The following is a 24,926-nucleotide window of genomic DNA, read 5'->3' as shown; positions in this document are numbered from 1 at the left end:
GTGATTATTAAACAGTGAAATGCTGCAATCTTAGTCTGTATGAGCTGCATGAGCTTTAAATTAATGTGTGAAGATGGCCGCTCATCCACTGGAAACTCCACGGACTATGAGAATCATTTTCATTGTGTGAGAGATGACAGCAGAGCACTAATCCATTCTGAAGCATTATTTTTATATAATTTATATTTTTATATAATTTATATAATTAAATCACAGCATTTGCGGTTTAATGATCACACTGGACCATGTAGCGAACTGTTTATCCGGAGAAGTTAAACTTCTTCAAAAATACATGTCAAAATAAAAGCATGATTTATAATAAAAGCTAAATGCCTGAAATTGAAGAAATTGCAACAGAAATATATTAACTGTGTAGTAAAATGCCATCCTCACTGTAGAAATAATAATAATTATAATAAATAATGATTAATGAATAATGATTGTAATATATCATGAGCAAGAGTGCTTTTATACTGAAAAGTTTGTTAAAAAAATGCAATGGTATGTTAAGTAATTGTTCTATTTTTTAAGTGTTAAAAGTTTAAGTAAAAAAATTTGATTAGACACCATTTTGATAATGAAATTAAATGAAACTTTAAAACATGGAATTCTGGAAAAATAATAAAGGAAAAAAGGATTTGGGGAAAAAATAATACAGATTTCAGTAGGGCCCTGCTTAAAAACAATCAAGTGTTAGGCATGTTTCATTCGTGTTTCTATCTTTTAAGTTATTATTCACATTGAAATTTAACTTTAAATAGGCTAAAGGAGTGTGTTCAATAGCACATTATCATATTGCCACAGTTTTTCTTTGGTATCGAAATTGGTGTAGAGAACCGTGAAATTTCACTTGTATCGGTACCGACTACTGAAATTTTTGTACCATGACAACACTAGTAGGAGCAGATGAATGCTTTAAGCAAGAGCTTTAACAACTGTTTATGCTTTGTTTGACAGACTGTGCCATGTATTACAAAGAAAGTTGCACAAATTCAGGATTCCAGGATTGGTTTTATATTGACAACCCACCAAACCCAATCAGGCTTCATTAGGGTTAATTTGTATCAAGACGCTCATTATCAACTTTCTCAACTCAGATTTTGATCCTTAGTTATTAGTTCACGAGCGCATTAACATGAATGAAGCGTGGAGCCAGACAGCACAAGTTGCTTCTCACGAGAGAATCAGCATGATTTACTTCTCCGCTGAAGATCTTTATGAATAATTTATACACAGCACAAGAACACATTAGAAAAATGTGATCAATGAAAACACATTTACACAACGTGAATGATCATATGAAATCATGAATATTTGTAACACATTTACACAGCACAGAGTATCACTATTAAATGAAGAATTTTAAGATATTTACACAGCATGAAAAAATCATTATATGCATTGTATTAATCTCTTGTAATTTTATATTTTCATAGATATTTTATGGCCAGTGCGAAAATGATCGGAAAAAAAATGAGTGTCTCTTGATAAAATGCAAGACTGCCGAAAATATATTTCTTGCTAATAAATAATTATCATAAATGGCTGATTTTGTGGATTTCTAAAATAGTTTATTAATTTGGAGTGAGAGATACACGGAGAGTGACTGTCAGTTTGTTCACATCTGATTAGTCCAGTATCTGTATGAGATCAATGATCAGAAACATAACCTGCTCCGGAGCAGGTTAGCTGTTTAGCGTATTTTACTATGGCAATGAACCTCGATGAAAACCTATACACCTTACTGCTACTGTGAATTCAGAGTTTGCTCAAACTGAGTTTCAATTTACCTAGTTAGCCGCTTAATCATGCTTTGTGACATAGGCCACTGGGATAATCCTTAACAGCACAACTGACCTAGATTTTACCATTCATATTTGGTCAACCATACATGCTACCTGACCTTTCTCTATCCACTTGTGTGTGCGTGCGTGCGTGCGTGTGTGTGTGTAGGTGAAAACCATGGCCAGAGATCTGTATGATGATCACTTCAAGGCTGTGGAGAGTATGCCGAGAGGTGTAGTGGTCACTCTGAGAAACATCGCCACACAGCTAGAGTTTGCTTGGGAGCTGCATACTAATAGACAGGTAGAGTGATGCTCAAAATTCAACCTGGCTATGCCAGTGGAGTCTCATATACTTCATCGTTGTTGTTTTGTGGAGCTAAAATGCATATACAGTGCATTCAGAAAGTATTCAGACCCCTTTGTTTTTTCCTTCACATTTTGATGTTGCAGCCTTATGCTAAAATTCTTTAAATTCTTTATTTTTTCCACATCAATCTACACTCCATACCCCATAATGACAAAGCAAAAACCAGATTTGTGATAACTTTGCAAATTTATTAAAAAGAAAAAACTGAAATATCACCTTGACATAAGTATTCAGACCCTTAACTCAGCGCTTATTTGAAGCACCTTTGGCAGCGATTACAGCCCCAAGTCTTTTTGGGTATGATGCGACAAGCTTTGCTCATCTGGTTTTGGGTATTTTCTGCCATTCTTCGCTGCAGATCCTCTCAAGCTCTGTCAGGTTGGATGGGGATTGTGGGTGGACAGCCATTTTCAGGTCTCTCCAGAGATGTTCGATTGTATTCAAGTCCGCGCTCTGGCTGGGCCACTCATGGACATTCAAAGAGTTGTCCATAAGCCACTCTTGCGTTGTCTTGGCTGTGTGCTTAGGGTCATGTTCCTGTTGGAAGGTGAACCACCGGCTCAGTCTGAGGTCCTGAGTGCTCTGGACCAGGTTTTCATTAAGGATATTCCTTCAGATGCTGCCACCACCATGCTCCACCATTGGGATGGTATTGCGCAGGTGACGAGCGGTGCCTGGTTTCCTCCAGACATGACGTATGGAATTGAGGCCAAACAGTTCAATCTTCATTTCATCAGACCAGAGATTCTTGTTTCTGCTTTTTATGGCAAATTCCAAGTGGGCTTTCATGTGTTTTGCACTGAGGAGAGGCTTCCTTCTGGCCACTCTGCCATAAAGCCTAGATCAGTGGAGTGTTGTAGTGATGGTTGTCCTTCTGCAAGTTTCTCCCATCTCAACACATGATCTCTGAAGCTCAACCAGAGTGAACATCGGGTTCTTGGTCACCTCTCTTACCAAGGCCATTCTCCCCTGATTGCTCAGTTTGGCCAGTTGGCCAGCTCTAGGAAGAGTCTTGGTTGTTCCAAACTTCTATTTAAGAATTATGGAAGCCACTGTACTCTTGGGAACCTTCAATGCAGCCAAAAACACTTTGTACCCTTACCCAGATCTGTGCCTCGACACAATCCTGTCTCTGAGCTCTGCGGGCTGTCCCTTTAATCTCATGGCTTGGTTTTTGCTCTGATATGCATTTTCAGCTGTTAGACCTTTTATAGACAGGTGTGTGCCTTTCTAAATCATGTCCAATCAATTGAATGTGCCACAGGTGGACTCCAATCAAAGTGTAGAAACATCTCAAAGATAATCCAGGGAAATGGGATGCACCCAATCTAAATCTCAAGTGTCATAGCAAAGGGTCTGAATACTTATGCCAATGTGATTTATTTCAGTTTTTTCTTTTTAATAAATTTGCAAGTTATCACAAATCTGTTTTTTGCTTTGTCATTGGATATGGAGTGTAGATTAATGTGAAAATTTACTTTTTTTTTTTTTAAAGCAATTTAACAAAAGGCTGCAACATAACAAAATGTGAAAAAATGAAGGGATCTGAATACTTTCTGAATGCAATGGATACTGTATATTTATGTAGGTTTTGTTTATTGTTTCCTCCAGTGTATTGAGGGTGAAAACACTTGGAGAGACCTCATGAAAACAGCTCTTGAAAATTTAATTGTCGTTCTTAAGGATGAGAACACAATTTCTCCCTATGAAATGTGCAGCAGTGGCCTCGTGCAAGCACTTTTTACTGTCCTCAGCAATGTGAGTGATACGGTCAGATTACGTTTGCACTTTATTTTACAGTATGTGTTTCAGTATACTTGCAGTTTACTTACCCAAGAAAGTACTGAGTAATATTATGTATCTGTATGTATTTAATGTGGGTTAAGCTTAGGCTTAGGATTGGTACCTAGTAATTACTGTTGTAATTATATAGTAGGTAAATGTAGAACAGCACTGTAAAATAAAGTGCTTCCCAGATTACTCTTGATTGTTGTTTTGTCAGCTTTTATTCTTAGTACTCATAATTGGTTTATATTATGTGTTTGCATTACAGAGTGTGGAAATAGGCATGAAACATGATTGTAAGCCTTTAATGGAAAGAATAAATGTGTTCAAGACAGCATTTACTGAAAATGAAGATGATGAAAGGTAAAGTATATTCTGGTATTAAGAACACCAGAGAATTTCTTGTTTCTGTTGTTTTAATTTCGTTATTGTATGTGGTCACATGGTGGTGGAGACCATATGAATCTTAATGCAAATCAAATTTCAATTATTTTCTTACATTTAAATATCTCTGTCCTCTAGCCGACCCGCAGTCGCCTTAATCCGCAAACTGATAGCTGTGTTGGAATCAATAGAGCGGCTGCCTCTCCACTTATTTGACACACCAGGCTCAACTTACAATTTACAGGTGATTGTCTCTTTTATGGCCCCCTTGTGGAATGTTTTTTGCCTCTGTATTTTTAGTTTGTATTTTAGGTATTATTTTATTAAAATCTTTTGTGTGTTAGATTCTGACTAGGAGATTACGCTTCCGTCTGGAGCGAGCCCCAGGTGAAACAGCCCTAATTGATCGTACTGGTAGAATGCTAAAGATGGAGCCGCTGGCTACCGTTGAGTCACTTGAGCAGTATCTGCTCAAAATGGTGAGAGAGCTTGCTTGTGCCACACTCTTCTCCTATTATTCCTAGTTTATTTAGCTTTTTCCCCACAGGCATCTGAGAAATGGTCATAACTTTGTCTCTGCTCTTTCTCCAGGTGGCCAAGCAGTGGTATGACTTTGACAGATCCTCATTCATCTTTGTTAGGAAGCTCAGAGAGGGCCAAAGCTTCATCTTTAGACACCAGCATGACTTTGATGAGAATGGAATTGTGTACTGGATTGGCACCAATGCAAAGTGAGATGCTTTGTCATTTTTTGTAATTTTTGGATGATTCAAGAGCATCATTTAAATCTGCATTGTGTAAAGTTGTGTTTTACGATGAAATTAGAGCTGTCAAAATTAACACGTCATTTAATTTAATACGTTTATCACATTAATTTCTTAATCGGCATTAACGCATTTACCAATTTTCACAATAGATTCTGACATTTGATTTGCTCTGTGTGAGTTCTAAACACTGGTTGGATTCGGGTGGAACCTTTGCAATGTGTCCGGCAGGGAGGTTACACTAAAGAACACACCAGAAATGCACATCAGTGATTCCGTGCCAATGATGTGATGGAGAAAGAACCTCTTACAAAACAAACCCAGATGGGACTTGTGACAAAAATAAAGTACTTTGTGTCCTTTGTAATTCAGAAATGTACCACAGAAGTACATCAAATCTTCACCTACATGCCAAACACGATATATGGCACTGACGAGGGGCTGTTGCACAGCTTGTTGGAGTTCTACCATGTGCGGTCTGTCGATGCTCCTCTCAAAGTTCAAATAATTGTATTCTTTACCCGTTGCCACTGAGCTTTCGAGGCGTCAGCTAATGATTACTGGACAATTTGGATGAAGTATCATTATGTGGGCGGAACAGATATGACCAAAGGTGTAAGAGTAGTATGGCTAGTATGCCATTACAGACACGGCTGCTGTCTGTAGTGCTTTTAATGTGGAGATCATATGGCTCTTGATACCCTGACGTGAATCAAGTGAATTCCATATCCAAAGTGGTTAACCACAGCCAGCTGATTAATACTGTAGAGGATGAGGGTTAAAAGATGTAATGCACACTGCAATGAATACGCAACCTATGGGGACTAGTTCTTTCAATGAATCAACCTCCCTTTTAGACTTTGGGAAATGTTTAATGTTACTTGTATTGGTGTTATTTTAGTGCATTTCTATTTTTATACTATGGAAGTTTTTTTTTTATTTTTTTTTTTTTTTATTAGAAAATGTTAATAAAGCATTATTGTTAGATTTTGTTTCATTTTCTTTCCTAAGAAGGAAGGAAATGCTTTTTGACAGAAGTATATTTATAGAGTCAAATTTCAGCACTTAAAAAAATCTGCGATTGATCACGATTACAAAATTGATTTGACTGACAGCACTATTTAAAATACACTTATACTAGTTTAATATGCAGAGACTGCTATAAGGAAGCCATCAGTTGGTTGATTTCCTGAAGAGTGTAAACACTGGTGATATCAAAACGTAGTTCTCTTTTGTTTGAGTATCATGACCAAGCACTAATGTGAGCTTGAGTTTGGGGTGGGGTCTGTTTGCATGACTAATGGAAGATAGAAGTAGTGTACTGGAAGCTTGTTTGAAAACAATCATTTTTGCAATTCCTTTTGATGATACTTGGGGCAGATATTACACACTTCAGCTTTGAATAGATTTAATTAACAAATTGCATTGTTACATCTTATCCAAAACTTTTAGTAATCTGAACACTTGATAACCATGACATATGTACCCAAATTGATGTATTCTGTTTTGCCACAGAACTGCGTATGAATGGGTGAACCCTGCTGCTTATGGATTAGTTGTGGTGACCTCCTCTGAGGGCCGGAATTTGCCTTACGGCCGACTTGAGGACATCCTAAGCAGAGACAGCTCCGCCCTCAACTGTCACACCAACGATGATAAAAATGCCTGGTTTGCCATTGACCTTGGTCTATGGGTCATCCCCTCTGCTTACACACTTCGCCACGCCCGTGGATATGGTCGCTCCGCCCTCCGCAACTGGGTGTTTCAAGTGTCCAAAGATGGTCAGAACTGGATGACTCTCTACACCCATGTTGATGATGGCTCTCTCAATGAGCCAGGGTATGTGTGTTATACTAGTATTTGGGGTCTAATTATGTGCTGCATTGTAAACAGGAAAAGCTCATAGGTTGTGGTGATTGCTATTCTGCTCTGCCTACTGTTTTAAAGGAATAGTTCACCCACAAATTTTAATTCTCTCATCATTTACTCACCCTTATGCCATCCCAGATGTGTATGACTTACTTTCTTATGCAGAGCACAAATTAAGATTTTTAGAAGAATTTCTCCGCTATTTTGGTCCATACAATGCAAGTGAATGGGTGTCAAAATTTTTATGCTCCAAAAATCACATTTTTTACCAAAATGTGATTTTCTACCAAAAATGGACTTAAATATTGATCTGTTTCTCACCCACACCTATCATATTGCTTCTGAAGACATTAACCTCTGGAGTCATATGGATTACTTATGCTGACCTATGTGATGTTTGGAGCATCAACATTTTGGCACCCATTCACTTGCAATGTATGGACCTACAGAGCTGAAATATTCTTCTAAAAATCTTAATATGTGTTCTGCAGAAGATAGTAAGTCATACACATCTGGGATGGCATGAGGGTGAGTAAATGTCAGAATTTTTATTTTGGGTGAACTATTCCTTCACTGCTGTCTCGTAATTGGTTTTGTGCACCTACTAATAGGACTCATTTTACTGCATTAGGTCGACAGCCACATGGCCTCTGGATCCATCCAAAGATGAGAAGCAGGGCTGGAGACATATTCGCATTAAACAGATGGGGAAGAATGCCAGCGGACAAACACACTACCTCTCCCTGTCTGGTCTAGAGATTTATGGCACTGTTACTGGTGTGTGTGAGGATCAGCTAGGTAAGAGCTAATGGGTCTATTTTTAAAATTCCGCTAATTTGAAATGGCAAAACTCTCCAAGGTCACTTCTCATATTGTCACATCTAATATTGTAATCCAATTATAATGTGTATGCTTGGTAAATATTTGCATCCCTACAAGCGGACACTTCTTTGACCATGTAATTGATCTGAATGGGCTGACACAATTGTTGATTTTTCCATTAAGATAAAAAAAGTGGTGGTTCAATTTGGTTCTAAAAGCACTAAAATAGCAGCATTGAAGAATCGGTAATGCCACTGAATTTCAAGATACACTGAGTTTGGCATGAAGGACATCACTGAACCCTTCCTGGATCCCCTTCAGTTTGCTTATAGAGCAAACAGGTCTGTGGATAATGCAGTCAATATGGGACTGCATTACATACTTCAGCATCTTGACAGACCAGGGACTTATGCAAGGATTAAATTTGTTGACTTCAGTTTGGCTTTTAACACCATCAACCCCGCTCTCCTATGGATTAAATTAACCCAGCTCTCTGTTCCCACCTCTATCTGTCAGTGGATCACCAGCTTTCTGACAGACAGGCAGCAGCTAGTGAGAATGGGGAAATTCACCTCCAGCACATGTACAATCAGCGCTGGTGCCCCCCAGGGATGTGTGCTCTCCCCACTACTCTTCTCCCTCTGCACAAATGACTGCATCGCCAAGGACCCCTCTGTCAAGCTCCTGAAGTTCGTAGACGACACTACAGTCATCGGCCTCATCCAAGATGATGATGAGTCTTCATACAGAAGGGAGGTTCAACAGCTGGCCGTCTGGTGCAGTCAAAACAACCTGGAGCTGAACGCTTAAAACAGTGGAGATGATAGTGGACTTTAGCAGGAACACCCCAACATAAACTCCGCTCAACATTCTAAACAGCACTGTGGCAGCAGTGGAGTCATTCAGGTTCCTGGGCACTACTATCTCACAGGACCTGAAGTGGGAGACCCACATTGACTCCATTTTGAAAAAGGCCCAGCAGAGGTTGTACTTCCTTCACCAGTTGAGGAAGTTCAACCTGCCACAGGCGCTGCTGATACAGTTAGAGAATACTGTCCTCTGCCCTTCTATAACTGTTTGGGTCAGCTGCCAAGTCAGACATCAGAAGACTTCAAAGGATAGTTCAGACTGCTGAGAGGATTATTGGCCCTCCCATACCCACCCTGATAAAACTGTACACATCCAGAGTGACAAAAAGAGCTGGTAAAATCACTTTTGATCCCATTCACCAAGCACACTTCCTCTTCAAACTGTTGCCCTCTGGCCGGCGCTACTGAGCACCAGAACAATCAGGCACAGAAACAGTTTTTTCCCTCAGGCCAACCACCACATGAACAGTTAAAACTGCCCCCAAATACTTTCCTTTGGTCAATACAACCAAGTGCAATATTCAAATCCATCCATTCCTACTTGTGTCCATATTTCATTTGTATTCTTCAGCATATCCTACCTCTTCTTCAATACATTACATCACCTGCACATAACTGAATATCTGTATATAAAATATTCGGACAACATTATTGCGCAATTGTGTATTTCTCTTTTTTTGTTCTATCGCATTTTTTTATGTCACTATATGTATATATGTTTAAATGTATATGTTTGTATATGCATGTAATTCTCTTGCACTGGAAGCTTCTGTCTCCATGACAAGTTCCTTGTGTGTGTAAGCATACTTGGCAATAAAGCTCATTCTGATTCTGAAGGAGTCATATTTAAGCGTAGGATTATGTCAACTAAAATATTACTGTATAAACTATATATTAAGATGCGAAAGTAAACTCAACTAGACACCCAACACAGTACTTTTGTTGAGAAGTTGAAAGAGAACTCTTTAGCAAACATTTAACTTTTTAAAATTGTGTGCAGCTTTACAAAAGAAAAATAACCACCCTGAATTGTATGCGTGCTTTTGTTTTTGGCTGCTTTGTCTTCATTCTTTGTTTCCAATCAGACATGTTTGTTCTGCATTATCAGGTAAAGCAGTGAAGGAGGCAGAGGCCAACCTGAGACGGCAGCGTCGGCTCTTTCGCTCACAGGTGATGAAGTACATAGTTCCAGGGGCGCGGGTGGTGCGCGGTATCGACTGGAAGTGGAGGGACCAGGATGGCAATCCTGCTGGAGAGGGCACTGTCACCGGAGAGGCCCATAATGGTGAGGACCGGAGTCATTTTTTTAGACTAGTGTGTGCATCCAACTGTTAGTAGCTTGAATAGAACAATGCAATGTGAAATGCTTATGCAGATGGCAGTTTTCTGTACAACAGTGTTTACAGTATCAGTGCATCGGACCACTACATGAAAGTACTTTACTGGCCAATCTACAATGGAGTTCAGTGGTACTTCAGTATTTAAGGGAAACAAATTGTGAACATCAAGTGCATTTGCATGTTTTGAGGAGCTTTCTGTAGCAAATCCATTATAACAGACAAGTGAGGGGGGAGATGGAGTTACCCATTACTGAAGTTCACACAGTAAAACATTGTCACATTGGACTTTGTTTTGCCTGCATGTTTTAGAGATGGACTGCTTTCAAACTAGCCCGTCGTATTCAATTGTGTTCATAAATGCTTTGTGTATAGTTAACGAAAATAAGCTGTGTTACAGGTAATGGACAGGGCTGATCTGAAACCAGTTTTTCTTCCTGTCTTTACCTCCCTATGTGGTGCTTTCCTTTTGCTTCTATCCTGCATGAATGAATGATTTAAAACGAATATCAAAAGCAATCTGTTTCACACTGTGAAGTTCTATGATAATTGTTGGATTACTATTTGCTATCTGCAACTGTCATTCCATACTATTTTCTTTTTATGTTTGCTATTTTGAAGTGCAACCTTTATCCCTCCCCCCTAACTTAACAGGTAAAATTTTCTTTGTCCTGCTCATTATCTGAATCATCTACTCTGTAGCTATTGAATTCTTTGGCAACCATGTTTCAGTGTGTAAAACACCCTTTTTAACCTGTTTCCATCAGTCAAGCCAAGTGCATGTTGATGTCACAATTTGCAAGCTCCGAATGAACTCCATTGCAAGTGTATTTTACTCTGACAAAAATTATTCTTCTGTTCTTTTTCTTAAGTGGCTTTGTAGCTTGGCATTTTGCTAAATTCTACTGCTTTTTTTAATTTGTCATTTTCTGTGCTTCATGTTTCTACCTCACTGCTTCAACTGGACCAGATTGAAAAAAGGATCGTTAGCAGTTTGAATATGAAATGTTAGAGGTTTGGTTCTAATTTTATGCAATCTGCAAAGAGCAGAGACTTCAAACTGAATTTGACCTGGTTTTATTACACTGTTTCTGGTCCAGTGTCAAGCAAAGCTGTTGTCTTTGACTTGCTGCTGTCTCTCTCTGCTCTCTTGCTGGGTCTCACCCGTTCATATCCCCCCTCCCTCCCCCACTTTTCAGGCTGGATTGATGTCACCTGGGATGCCGGTGGCTCAAACTCATATCGTATGGGTGCAGAAGGAAAGTTTGACCTCAAGCTTGCGCCAGGGTACGACCCTGAGTCAGCGCCATCACCCAAACCTGTTTCATCCACTGTTTCAGGCATGCCGCAGTCCTGGAGCAGCCTGGTGAAAAATAACTGTCCAGACAAGGGTGGCTCGTCCTCCATAGCGGGTGCCAGTTCCTCCAGCCGCAAGGGCAGTAGCAGTTCGGTGTGTAGTGTGGCCAGCAGCAGCGATATCAGTCTCAGCTCCATCAGGGTGGAGCGCAGGGTCGAGAGCCTGTTGGAGCAGGGAATAGGCATCGTTGGAGGACCACCGGGGGCCGAGGGCCAAGAACCAATCGTTGTGCTTTCCTCAGCTGAAGGTGGCTCTGCCTCCAGCACCAGCACACTAACAGCGGACACGGGAAGTGACGATCGTAAAACACCAGCACCTGATAGACAGTCGGCTGAGTCAGCAGCCATCTCTATGGGAATTGTTAGCGTCAGCTCGCCTGATGTCAGCTCTGTATCAGAGTCATCTAGTAAGGATGCAGTGTCCCAGAGGCCCTTGTGCTCTGCCACCAGTGCACGGCTGTCCGTCAGCTCTCTTTTGGCAGCTGGAGCACCCATGAGCTCCAGTGCCAGCGTGCCCAACTTGTCCTCCCGTGAGGCCAGCCTGATGGAGTCGTTCGCTCGCAGAGCACCCAACATGTCTCGCACCAATGCCACCAACAATATGAACCTGAGCCGAAGCAGCAGTGATAACAACACTAACACGCTGGGACGCAACGTCATGAGCACTGCCAGTGAGTATCTGCAGCCTACTGCTCCACTAAAAGACAGTTCCTGGCAGGGGCGCCGTTTGCGTATGGCAGTTGCCATACACTAGCATGCGGACAAAACTGGGAAAATATATGCCTCATTAAGATGCAGTTTGCTCATCACTTCAGTCTGTCTGCATCATTTCCCAAAAGCATCGTAAGCCCAAGTATATCATAGAAACTACCGTACGAGTCATCTTAGAATTATGGGCTGTTTCCCAAAAGCATCGTTACTTAAAGGAATAGTTCACCCAAAAATGGAAATTCTCGCATCATTTACTCACCCTTATGCCATCCCGGATGTGTATGGCTTTCTTTTTACAGCAGACCACATTAAGATTTTACGAAGAATTTGTCAGCTCTTTTGGTCTACACAATGCAAGTGAATGGGTGCCAAAATTTTGAAGCTCCAAAAATACATATGTCATCATAAAAGTAATTCACAAGGGTCCAGACTAAAAAAAAATAACTGAAACTGAAACATTAAGGAGCCAAATGGCTGTTTTTAGTTGCCAAATCATATAATTGCTCGATTTAGATTGATGTTCAGAAACAAGATAGAAAGTAGAAGGAAGACAGCTGATAACCCATTAATCGGAGGTTTAATAAACAGTATACAGTATATGGTTAAGACAAGTTTGCATTCCCTTTTGTCTCATAAATGTTCACACCCCTTTCATAAGTTATACAAATATAAGTGATAAAATATTTTTTTATTTAATATTGCTCTTCATAATCTACATTACAAATAATTACATAAAGTACAGTAAGCGTATAGTAGTTTGTTGTCTTCTTGAGCATCAATGAATGTTTGCACCTTGTGTAATAGTTGTGAACAAGTCCCTCAAGTGTCAAAAGCTTGATCTCATATATATATATATATATATAAATTGTTTTACAATATAGACCTTATCAACGCTAGCGCCATCTTTGATTTTTAATGGGAATGACTCATTGTCATTCCCATTAAGAATCAAAGATGGCGCTAGTGTGAATAAGGTCTATTGCCTTTGTCTTTTATCAGATGGCCCATACACAGAGACTACAAGAGTGCAAATTGAATTAAATCCCAGATGCAGTTTATTGTGCTACTCCAATCCCAATCAGTAATTACCAGGAGAAAAAAGTGGTACACAATATGGGACTTAATTATAAAGAAGCCCGAAATACACACAGGACTCTTACTTTGAAACGTCTGCACTCCCAGTTGTGAGCTCGCTGATGGCTGATTCGCTGAGAAAGTGAATCTGATTCAGACTGCTAACCTGAGCTCCTGAGTTCAAACCCTCAGTTCTTTTCGGGTGATTCATTAAAAAGATCCAGTTCAAAAGAGTCATTTGGTCACGACTCTCTCGTGCTGGGTTTGTTGTGAAGCAAGCTTGTCATCTCAACAGAACAGGTAAAAAGCGGCACGAGACATACTGGTGCGCGCTCTAAAGATGTATTCAATAACTCACAAGATGATATTTGACGAAACCACATATGAATGCACACAACCCAACTGTCATAAATGGTGACTAGATTTTAAATTCGCAATAAATTATTTTTGGTTGCGTTTGCGACCATTTTAGTCGCAGTCTGGAGCCCTGAATTCATATGACTCCAGTGGCTAAATCAATGTCTTCAGAAGCGATTTGATAGGTGTGGGTGAGAAACAATCAATATTTTAGTCAATTTGTACTATAAATTCTCCTCCCTGATCAGTCAATCTCCACTTTACCTTTTACTTGCGCATTCTTCTTGTGTTTTTGGTGATATACATTCTTCTGGATTACTTTTATGGTGCCTTTGTTCTTTTTGGAGCATCATCATTTTGGCACCCATTCACTGACATTGTAATTTGCGTTCTGCAGAAGAAAGAAAGTCATACACTTCCTGGATGGCATGGGGGTGAGTAAATGAATTTTCATTTTTGGGTGAACTATTCCTTTTAGTACTTGAAAATGGTAGTAGATCTAGTGTTCTGGAGTAAAGACATATCTGACTTATGCAGACACCTGCAAGACAATCACAAAATTACACCACCTACAATTTAATACGGTTAATGTCTTACACTTTATGCAGACGTAAACAATATGTATATGTATGACCATGATACTTTAATTTAAAATTATTTATATTTAAATAGAAAATAATTATATAGGTCTACTTGTATCATTTAACCTACATAGGCCTATTTTTCTTTAATGTATATTATTTATAGTTTAAAATGAAGGTATAAAATAGGTAAATGGAAAAAAAGGAAAGATTGTTTAAAATATTTCAGTAGCATAAATCAATAAATTACTTGCACATATTTGTATGCAGGACCACATAGTTGCTTAGTTGAATTACAGATTAAATTCAGAGGGAATTGAGATGTTTTATTGTGCACTTGCAATAGGCCTACTGCCAACACGGTAAACATATATATCTGTACTTATGATTAACAAAGCATTGATTGTGTAAAAATAATAGGTCGTACTGTACAAGTAGTAATAACAAAAATATAGGACTGAAACGATTAGACGACGTTATCGACAATAAAACATAAAAAAATTACACAGCTCACAGTCCAGATGCACTCTAATCTTTCCAAACGGCTTCAGGTGATGTAGATCATGAAGTATGAGGGAATTATAATGCAAAAATACAAAATAAGTAAATACAGAAGCACTCTCATTGTGGAATATGTGGAGCTGGTGCTGCTGCTCCGCTGAAGCAAAACTTGCGTGTCGAGCGTCTTTAAATTAAACACCCGGTATTATATCTTAAATGCAGTTATATTTAATGTGTTATAGCTTTATTAAAGTTCCAATAATACAGAAGCAGGTCATGTAAATAAGTACAAACTCCGAAACTGGCATTTCTCTGTGCGATCAGCGCCTCTTCTATGAGTTGCGTGAAGTGTCCCGATCTAAGGGGGGTAGATTGCACACTCTGTTGTGGAGACGGCTCATCTCTCGAGTGCGCACACTTAATGCAGCTAGATTATAACGTGATGGCTCGCGACTTATTGAATCATAATGTCACTGTGCTTTTCTTATTGTGAAGAAAATTGGCTATACACAGCTTTATTAATAAGAGAGAGTTTGTTTTTTGTGAGTTAAAGATGGATTGAAGTGAACAGAAAGGTGAGAGAGGGTAGTCTTCGCCCCATTATTCACTGCAACAAAATAAGTTTTTGATTTGTTTTTGTTTTCCAAAATAAATATCTAAAACTCCTTTTAAAACAACATACATTTTCTTTAGCAGCTATACTGCAGAAGAAAAAATTATCTGAGAATGTGAATAATAATAATATTAAAAATACAAATATTTCAAAATATCTAAAGCCTTTAAAAAAGATGCATTCACCTGAGAAGCAGCATATAAAAGATATTTAGACTTACTTTTAGAGAATAGATTTTTAATGTAATCGCAGAAATAATGAAAATATACACATATACAAAACACACTTATATTTAAGATACATTCTCTTAAAGCAAGTCTAAATATCTTATATGTTGCTTCTTAAGTAAATGTATCTTTTTTTTAAGGATTTGTCGACCATTTTAAATGGAAAAGACAAATACTTGATGATAGGATTTTTTGCAGTGAATTTCTTTACTGAATTAAACTTAAAGTATTTTTTCCCCTTTAATTCAGTGAATGTCATTTAGAGGTATTTTGAAAAGATTATTTTGTCCTCTTTATTGTTAGTAAGCACATTTAATACAACCTTTTAAGTCAGGGCACAAGCTGAATAATCGGTTAAAAGCTAATGATTAATCATTGCAATAATTGCCTAATAATCGGTAGATTAATCGATTATCAAAATAATCATTAGTTGCAGCCATACAAAAATATGTGTAGTTAGTTTAAGAGAATAACTTAACCTTTGCCAACAAGGTAAATTACATGTATTTATAAAGTTATGTGCCAAACTATAATAAAATTACAATGACGAGAGACACTACACGGTCACATTTCACATTACCCTAGGTTTTTGTGAAACACCGCCGCTTGTTTCTGGGTAGCTGCATTTAGATACAAGGAGGCTCATTCTGTTAAATCTAGCAGCAATACTCAATACCTAGGAACTGCTCTTAAAAACAAGTATAGAATAGCCATAGTATTCTTATTGTATCGTAAAAAATATTGTATCGTACGATACGACCCTCACTATACAATACCATATGTATTGTACGATAGGCCTACATAAACACATTATAGTGTAACCAAGCAGCGCAGTATTGAGAGCTGCGGAACAATCTCCTCTCATGAGAGGCGGCGCTCATAGAAAAACAGAGCAACACACTTACAGTACATAGGCGAGAAGATCGATGGCAAACGGCAAGTAGATTTTACTGTAGCGGTACAGTTTGTCGCATTTGCCAAATAACAGTGTCATGTCCTGGTGCTACAGTACATCAAACATGTCATTTTATTTACACCGACATCACTGTGCAAAACGGTGGATTTGTTAAGCAGAAACGGCAGCAGTAAGTTTAACAGTCGCCTTTCCGAGCTGACACTGAGCGTGACATGCACAGCAAGATGCTCATAAGTTATGAGTCATAACTATCAAAAAACAGTTTATAAATTTTTTTTTAAAAACTTAAGAAACCCACGATTACATAAGACTTATAATTATCTGCTTTTGACTTCGAAATGTAAACGGCTTTGAGAACAACACTTGCGCCCGTGTTATAAGCCAGTAATAACGGCGGTAAAGTTTATGTGAAACGGGGAAGAGGACAAAAAAATTATGTGTGCCGATATGTTTTTGCTTTAAGCCGCTAAATAATATTGGATTATGTACATATATCGCAGAATCAGAGGTCAGGTTCCTCTCAAGGTTTTTTTTTTTTCTTTTTACCACTAAATAACATTGAAAGGAATTTTTGTTTCCATGCTACAGTCACTTCAACTTGTTCACAGGGGGCTTTCAGACAACAAGGCATGATTTTCCATAAAGCTGCTTTACATTTATACAAATATAAATGACTAGAGTGTAGACAAACTTATTTTCTCAGGAAAACATGAAAATGATGAGGTCATATTAGTTTTTCTCAACAATCAAACAAAATAAATGCAGTGCTAAGTTACTTAGAGCTCTGTTTTGTGTTGCCAAAGTCAGACAATTTTGTGGCATTTATGATTTAAAAGACATTTATGTCGAATCCTTGAATAAGTTTGAGCAAAACATTTATGGGTGCTTGTATCGTGAGGCTATGCATCGTATCGTGAAATTTGTGGATCGTTATATGCCTAATTAACATGACTCATTAAGCATGTTTAGTATTTAGAGAAAGCTTACAGTTTCCAGTTACCTGCTGCTTTTGTTCTTTTTGGATACTAATCACAGTTTTTGGGTTTTGTTTGCAGCTTCTCCTCTCATGGGTGCGCAGAGCTTTCCTAACCTTACAACCACTGGTACCACCTCAACTGTTACAATGTCCACTTCCATAGTAACCAGCAGCAATAACGTAGCCACGGCAACTACAGGTTTGTCCGTTGGCCAGTTGCTCAGTAACACACTGACGACCAGCCTGACCTCAACATCTAGTGAGAGTGACACAGGTCAGGAGGCTGAGTTTTCCCTCTATGGTAGGCCATGTAACATTTTATTTACTTACAATAGTGCACACTTACACACTGATAGTAAACTCTCTTCCATCCTTTTTCTAGTATGTGCTATTTTTCAGCTCGAAACAGTTTTTTTTATTTTTTATTTCAATAATTTTTTTTAATGAATCTTTAATTTGACGTTTTTGCTTGTTACCAAACTTCCTGTGTACTATTCCCTGAATCAGCTGTTAATTATTTTTGCAATATGACAGCTCATTCTTTTCCCTTTTTTCCCTTTCTTTTTCTCTTAGACTTCCTGGACAGTTGTCGGGCCAACACACTGCTTGCTGAGTTAGATGATGAGGAAGACTTGCCAGAGCCAGACGATGATGATGATGAAAATGAGGATGACAATCAGGAAGAACAGGAGTATGAGGAAGTTCTGGTACGGTCCAGGGTCAACCTTGGTTACCACGTTCATATTCATAGGGTAAAACCTGTTGTAGTTTCAATAATAGTACAGTGCTACTCCTTTTATTTTTTTTTCACCTTCTCCTCTGGTTAACTGGAATTTATTTTGTATTGTATTCATTTTAGTTTGGTGAATGGTGGTGTAATCATTTGGTTAGAATTGAACTTGGTGTTTTCTTGTATTTACCAGCATGTTTCCTATGTGTAGCGTGTGTTTATTTAGATTAAATGTATGCATTTTGTGTGTAAATGCAGTTGTGTGTGTAATGCTTAAGAGAATTTTACCTTTTTGCTTTACCAATGGGGGCCTGGCAGGAGGAAGAGGAGTATGAAACCAAAGGGGGTCGCCGCAGGACATGGGACGACGACTTTGTGTTGAAGCGACAGTTTTCTGCTCTTGTACCTGCATTTGACCCCAGGCCAGGCCGGACCAACGTCCAGCAAACTACTGACCTCGAGATCCCTCCACCAGGTACACCTCCAGGTGTCTGCATTCTTTTATTTACACTGTAAAGAGTTCACATCACTCTCTTGGCTCCCATGTGATGATATAATTGTTTCTACATTTTTATGTTTCATGTTTATGTTTCAGAATTTGTGCATTTAATGTATTATTTTAACCCTCTTAGGTACACCTCACTCAGAGGTACAAGAAGAGGTGGAGTGCACTCCTCCTCCCCGCCTGGCTCTCATCCTAAAAGTAGCAGGGCTGGGAACTACAAGAGAAGTAGAACTACCTCTCACAAACTACAAGTCCACTATTTTCTATTATGTTCAAAAGCTTCTTCAGCTCTCATGCAATGGTGCTATTAAACCTGACAAGCTTAGACGCATCTGGGAGCCTACATATACGTAAGTTTCACTAGTCTTTTTTTCCAAAACTTTGTCATTGTATTTTTTATTTTTTTTCTGGTACTCAAAAGATATCTTTTTATAGGATTATGTACAGAGAATTGAAGGACTCTGACAAAGAAAGAGAGAGCGGAAAGATGGTAATGACATGTTTTTACCCTCCCTCTTCTCCTCCTTACACTCCCTTTACCTATCTTCCTTTCATTCGCTCTCTTCGGCTCACTAAAATCTTGGCTGTTTTTTTTTTTTCTGTGGCTGTTCTCAATGTGTAAATGCTCCTCCTCAGTAAACTGTCTGTCAGTCGTCACTAACCTTAAAGCTAGGAGACTGTAAAATAACCCCCAGTGGTATCTTTTGTTAACTGCACGGGCCTCTTAGTGGTTAAATCTACTGTAATGCATGTGTATTGCGTGAGACTTTACAATCAGGAAAGACCAACATTTGGTTCTTCCTGTTGTAGGGTTGCTGGTCTGTAGAGCATGTGGAACAGTTCCTTGGCACAGATGAATTACCAAAGAATGACTTGATAAGCTACATGCAGAAGAATGCAGACTCAACTTTCCTGCGCCATTGGAAATTAACCGGCTCTAATAAAAGTATTAGGAAAAACAGAAATTGTTCGCAGCTCATAGCTGCATACAAGGTATAGAATACCATCGGATGTATATATCTATCTATACATACCATCTTTATTTTCCCTTCTGTTTTTCAAGTTTTTTCTTGTTGCTTGACTGTCACTGGTTGTTGTCCTTTAGTAAATGTTATTGTCTATTGGGTGTAAATGTTGTACCATGAAAGTTTTTAGCTGTCATTGTGGACTTTGTTCTCTATTTGGTTCGATTACAAGTTTTTTTTCGTCATAAAGGATTTGATATTGTTAGAATGCTGTAATTGCTTTGCATAGGTCTGCCATGAAAAAGTACATGTTATAAAGGGTTGGGGAAAAAAGTTGGAGTAGTGTATTTAACAGCACACACGTGGTTTTACAGGACTTCTGTGAGCGTGGCTGCAAGTCATCAGGCTTGAGTTCAGGGATGCTGTCTGCAACACAGAGCTGTGATATCCTGAGTGCTGCACGGGAGCAGGCTCAGGCTAAAGCGGGCTCGGGCCAGAGTGCCTGCAGCATGGAGGACGTACTGCAGCTCCTGCGCATCCTCTTCACAATTGGAGGAGAACCCTCATCTGGCCGCACACTACAGGAAGGTAAGAAGCTCTCCACACATTCCAAACCATATTCTTTAACATTAACCAGGCATTTTAGTTTTATCCAATTTTTTATTTATTTTAATTTTTTTTACATTAGTATAGAATTTATTAGTATGCAATAATGACTTTATCTCCCATGTATGTAGATGTGGAAGAGCTACAGTTCAATGCATCACCTGAGGAATTCACCAGCAAAAAAATTACAACAAAAATCCTTCAGCAGATCGAGGTAATTATGGCATTTTTCTTTTAGGCCCCTTTTACACCTGGTATTAAGATGCGTTTTTGGTGATCCAACCACAAGTGGTCAGCGCTAAATACTGGTGGAAACGGGGTTCAAAACATTTGTGATCAGATCACTGAAATCACATAGGGAGGTAGTCAAATACACATGTGACAACAGCATTTTATGAGTGAAAATATATCCGTCCTGAATCCATGCCAGACAGCAGCGAAGAATCCCCCCTTACCTGTCAATCAACTGCTGCTCTGAAACAAGAGTTTAAACTTTGCTGGTTATGTGCAGCTTTAAAAGGAAATAACTGTTAGATTGGAAAATTGTAAAAAGCGAATACATACACAAGCATGAGATAGGGTTTGTACAGGGTGCTTGAAGTACTTGAATTTGGATTTTTCAAATTTAAGTCCTGGAAAAACCCTTGAAAATTGCCATTTTTACCAAGAGGTGCTTAAAAAGTTCTTGAATGATAGAAAATCGTAAAATACGTTGCTTAAATCATTTAATAAATAATATTTATTTTCGGAAAAAGAATATGACAGACCACTAGACCACTGCTGAAGCAGGCAGCACACAGACGACGCGGTCACGTGGCACCTGTTACTTTTTGCAGCGCTGTTCAGAATGGGCCAATCACAATCAATTGTTACTGGAGGATTTTAAAAAATATATTTTATAGATACTGCTGTGGTGGATTTGGCAAGTATGAATCCTTGCAACTGTCAGTTTTAATTAAAAATTACTCTCCAGATTGAAAAATTAGAGGAGATGTAAAACTTTCTGAGATTTAAATGCAGATCAGTGGAGGATTCAGTTTTGTGAGCCATCAAGTGCCCCATTATGTAAAGACCACTTTGTCTCACAAAATAGGTTATTTTGGGTCAATATCAAAATATGTTGACACATGTTCCTTGACTTTTTAGTCATGAAAAAGCTTTCAAATAGCAATAAATTATATATGTATATATATACAGGTGCATCTCAATAAATTAGAATGTCGTGGAAAAGTTCATTTATTTCAGTAATTCAACTCAAATTGTGAAACTCGTGTATTAAATAAATTCAATGCACACAGACTGAAGTAGTTTAAGTCTTTGATTCTTCTAATTGTGATGATTTTGGCTCACATTTAACAAAAACCCACCAATTCACTATCTCAGAAAATTAGAATACATCATAAGACAAATAAAAAAAACATTTTTAGTGAATTGTTGGCCTTCTGGAAAGTATGTTCATTTACTGTACATGTACTCAATACTTGGTAGGGGCTCCTTTTGCTTTAATTACTGCCTCAATTCGGCGTGGCATGGAGGTGATCAGTTTGTGGCACTGCTGAGGTGGTATGGAAGCCCAGGTTTCTTTGACAGTGGCCTTCAGCTCATCTGCATTTTTTTGGTCTCTTGTTCCTCATTTTCCTCTTGACAATACCCCATAGATTCTCTATGGGGTTCAGGTCTGGTGAGTTTGCTGGCCAGTCAAGCACACCAACACCATGGTCATTTAACCAACTTTTGGTGCTTTTGGCAGTGTGGGCAGGTGCCAAATTCTGCTGGAAAATGAAATCAGCATCTTTAAAAAGCTGGTCAACAGAAGGAAGCATGAAGTGCTCCAAAATTTCTTGGTAAACGGGTGCAGTGACTTTGGTTTTCAAAAAACACAATGGACCAACACCAGCAGATGACATTGCACCCCAAATCATCACAGACTGTGGAAACTTAACACTGGACTTCAAGCAACTTGGGCTATGAGCTTCTCCACCCTTCCTCCAGACTCTAGGATCTTGGTTTCCAAATGAAATACAAAACTTGCTCTCATCTGAAAAGAGGACTTTGGACCACTGGGCAACAGTCCAGTTCTTCTTCTCCTTAGCCAGGTAAGATGCCTCTGACGTTGTATGTGGTTCAGGAGTGGCTTAACAAGAGGAATACGACAACTGTAGCCAAATTCCTTGACACGTCTGTGTGTGGTGGCTCTTGATGCCTTGACCCCAGCCTCAGTCCATTCCTTGTGAAGTTCACCCAAATTCTTGAATCGATTTTGCTTGACAATCCTCATAAGGCTGCGGTTCTCTCGGTTGGTTGTGCATCTTTTTCTTCCACACTTTTTCCTTTCACTCAACTTTCTGTTAACATGCTTGGATACAGCACTCTGTGAACAGCCAGCTTCTTTGGCAATTAATGTTTGTGGCTTACCCTCCTTGTGAAGGGTGTCAATGATTGTCTTCTGGACAACTGTCAGATCAGCAGTCTTCCCCATGATTGTGTAGCCTAGTGAACGAAACAGAGAGATCATTTTGAAGGCTCAGGAAACCTTTGCAGGTGTTTTGAGTTGATTAGCTGATTGGCATGTCACCATATTCTAATTTTTTGAGATAGTGAATTGGTGGGTTTTTGTTAAATGTGAGCCAAAATCATCACAATTAAAAGAACCAAAGACTTAAACTACTTCAATCTGTGTGCATTGAATTTATTTAATACATGAGTTTCACAATTTGAGTTGAATTACTGAAATAAATCAACTTTTCCACGACATTCTAATTTGAGATGCACCTGTATATATAAAAAAAAATTTATTTTTTTTTTATTTTTTTTTTGGCTATTTGTTATATATAAAAGGCATCATTCTATAACCTAACCTTTAATGATATAAAATGGCTTGACTATTTTGCCTGAAAAAAAAAAAAAAAATCCTTGTCCCCTTCATCTGGTCCACCACTTCTATGACATGTAAAGTTATTTGTGTATTTATTTTGTACTTATTTTTAATAAAAGCATTAGTGCAAGGCCGAGCAAGTGTACAAAAAAGCAAAACAAAATTAATATTAATTTAAATAATTTAAAAAGAATATTTGTCCCTTGATTTCATGGCATTGGTGTTATCAATTTTAAAACCTTTTTTGTTTTTTAAATGCAAAAAGTTGTGGAAAATATTTTTAAGGTCAAAGTTTAGAGGCTACTTTAATATGCATATAGTGATTTTTCCCAGCATGTTAAAAAGTTATTCTCATTTTAACTAATATTTTCACACAAAAATATTTGTTGTACCCCATTGAACCCTCAAAATGTAGTGTTGTAACTTATATAACCCTCATTAGTAGAGCCTGACCGATACCGATTTTAGAGGGGGAAAATTCACTGATTACCGATATGGTGGCCGATTATAGTTAATTTTTGAGACCTTTTCTGTTTGGGTTGTTCACAAATATGACTATGCGAAGGTTCTCAGAAGGCTGCTTTCTTAAATATTTTTATCAAAGAATATTTGACATTATTATTATACATTGTCAACAAATTCTAGAAATGAACACTGAGAAAATAAAGAATAAATAAAAACACAATAAATAGCTTAATAAACATCAGTACTGTTTAGTTCTGATCAATTGCTGACCATTTAAATAAAGAATAAATAAAAATTAAATAAATAGCTAAATAAACATCAGTACTGTATGTTTAGTATCAGTCAAATGCTGACTATTTTAATACTGACAGTCAATTAGGGACAGTTTGTAAAACAAGAAGCATTTACACCTGCCGAGTCAAGAGATAAACAGCGGCGTTACACCTTATTCTGCTACACAAGTTCAGGGGAAACTTTCAATGGTGGAAAACCAGACTTTTTAAATATTACATTTTATAAATGCAACGACTGGAATTGTTCGGTTGAACCAAACTGTGAATCCTGAACAAAACAGTTTGGTGAATACATGTTTTCACATTAGCGTCCACTCAGCTGACAAGTTATGAAAGTAGCTACGTGGTTAGCTAGTTAGCTATAAGCTTGTTGTCATGGAGAGCAAAAGATGGACTTTATTTACTTTCCAGCATTGTGTCTCACCAACTAGGTGACAACATAGTGTGAAATCAACACTCAACAGACACAATCCACCATCGCACCGTTGTCTGCTGAGTTGCAAAAAGATGCTCTAACAAACTATAGCTGGCTAACATAGCAAACAGATGTGATAAACATGAGTGACATGGTTGTCAGGGACAGGGTTAACATTATATTAGTTATATTGCAAAGGGAAAATGATGGGGTCATTGTTTATTAACATTCCAGTACGTATTTCACAAACTAGTTAGCAACTTACCGAGAAGACACCGCTTAACTCCGCCCTGTCTGCAGAGCCACCATCAGCTCAGCTCTGTAAACAATGGAGTTGGCGCACGCTCTGTTGGACAAACTACGCTATGACACCAATTCTAAAGCATTGTTTTCTGCATTATATGTTCTGAAAAAAAGTTTTCATATCTGCGCATATCGGTAAACATATACAGCGATACCAATATATCGGTTAAAGGCTAATATCGGTCGGGCACTACTCATTAGTGTTAACTTGCTGCTTTCATGAAACAAAATGAAATAAAAGAACAACAGCCAAGTTGTCCTTTATGAATAAAAATTAATGTCAACATGTTACAACATTTTTACCCTCAGCGTTTATAGGCAAAAACTGAACTGAAAATTTCAATATTTTGTAAGTTGGAAAGTCATAATCTTTTTGGGAATGACCCATTTGCAATTTCGGTCAGTTCCTCACATAAATCTGTTGTGTGACTTTAGAAAACATGGAACATAGCACATGAGTCATATGGGCTACT

General features: G+C 38.3%; 1 protein-coding gene across 6 annotated transcripts in view; it reads left to right on the top strand.

Annotated features, from left to right (window-relative positions):
• LOC127454810 (E3 ubiquitin-protein ligase HECTD1-like) overlaps positions 1-24,926 on the top strand; it is a 58,105-nt gene that overhangs the window by 20,662 nt on the left and 12,517 nt on the right. Inside the window, exons 16-33 of one of the 6 annotated variants that reach the window (XM_051722242.1) lie at positions 1,954-2,088; positions 3,766-3,912; positions 4,208-4,302; positions 4,462-4,567; positions 4,668-4,802; positions 4,915-5,054; positions 6,603-6,926; positions 7,588-7,754; positions 9,756-9,932; positions 11,325-12,011; positions 17,376-17,597; positions 17,870-18,048; positions 18,345-18,513; positions 18,659-18,881; positions 18,967-19,021; positions 19,342-19,524; positions 19,871-20,084; positions 20,234-20,316. In XM_051722242.1, the coding sequence (XP_051578202.1) occupies positions 1,954-2,088; positions 3,766-3,912; positions 4,208-4,302; positions 4,462-4,567; positions 4,668-4,802; positions 4,915-5,054; positions 6,603-6,926; positions 7,588-7,754; positions 9,756-9,932; positions 11,325-12,011; positions 17,376-17,597; positions 17,870-18,048; positions 18,345-18,513; positions 18,659-18,881; positions 18,967-19,021; positions 19,342-19,524; positions 19,871-20,084; positions 20,234-20,316 (3,441 nt within the window). Of the gene's footprint in view, positions 1-1,953; positions 2,089-3,765; positions 3,913-4,207; positions 4,303-4,461; positions 4,568-4,667; positions 4,803-4,914; positions 5,055-6,602; positions 6,927-7,587; positions 7,755-9,755; positions 9,933-11,183; positions 12,012-17,375; positions 17,598-17,869; positions 18,049-18,344; positions 18,514-18,658; positions 18,882-18,966; positions 19,022-19,341; positions 19,525-19,870; positions 20,085-20,233; positions 20,317-24,926 lie in introns of all 6 variants that reach the window. The other 5 variants (XM_051722240.1, XM_051722239.1, XM_051722244.1 and 2 more) reach the window with 5 other exon arrangements.

The sequence above is a fragment of the Myxocyprinus asiaticus genome, chromosome 17, assembly GCF_019703515.2.
Source record: "Myxocyprinus asiaticus isolate MX2 ecotype Aquarium Trade chromosome 17, UBuf_Myxa_2, whole genome shotgun sequence".
Classification (NCBI taxonomy): domain Eukaryota; kingdom Metazoa; phylum Chordata; class Actinopteri; order Cypriniformes; family Catostomidae; genus Myxocyprinus; species Myxocyprinus asiaticus.
Note: the sequence above shows the minus strand (reverse complement) of the source record. Positions and strands in the feature narration are given on the sequence as shown.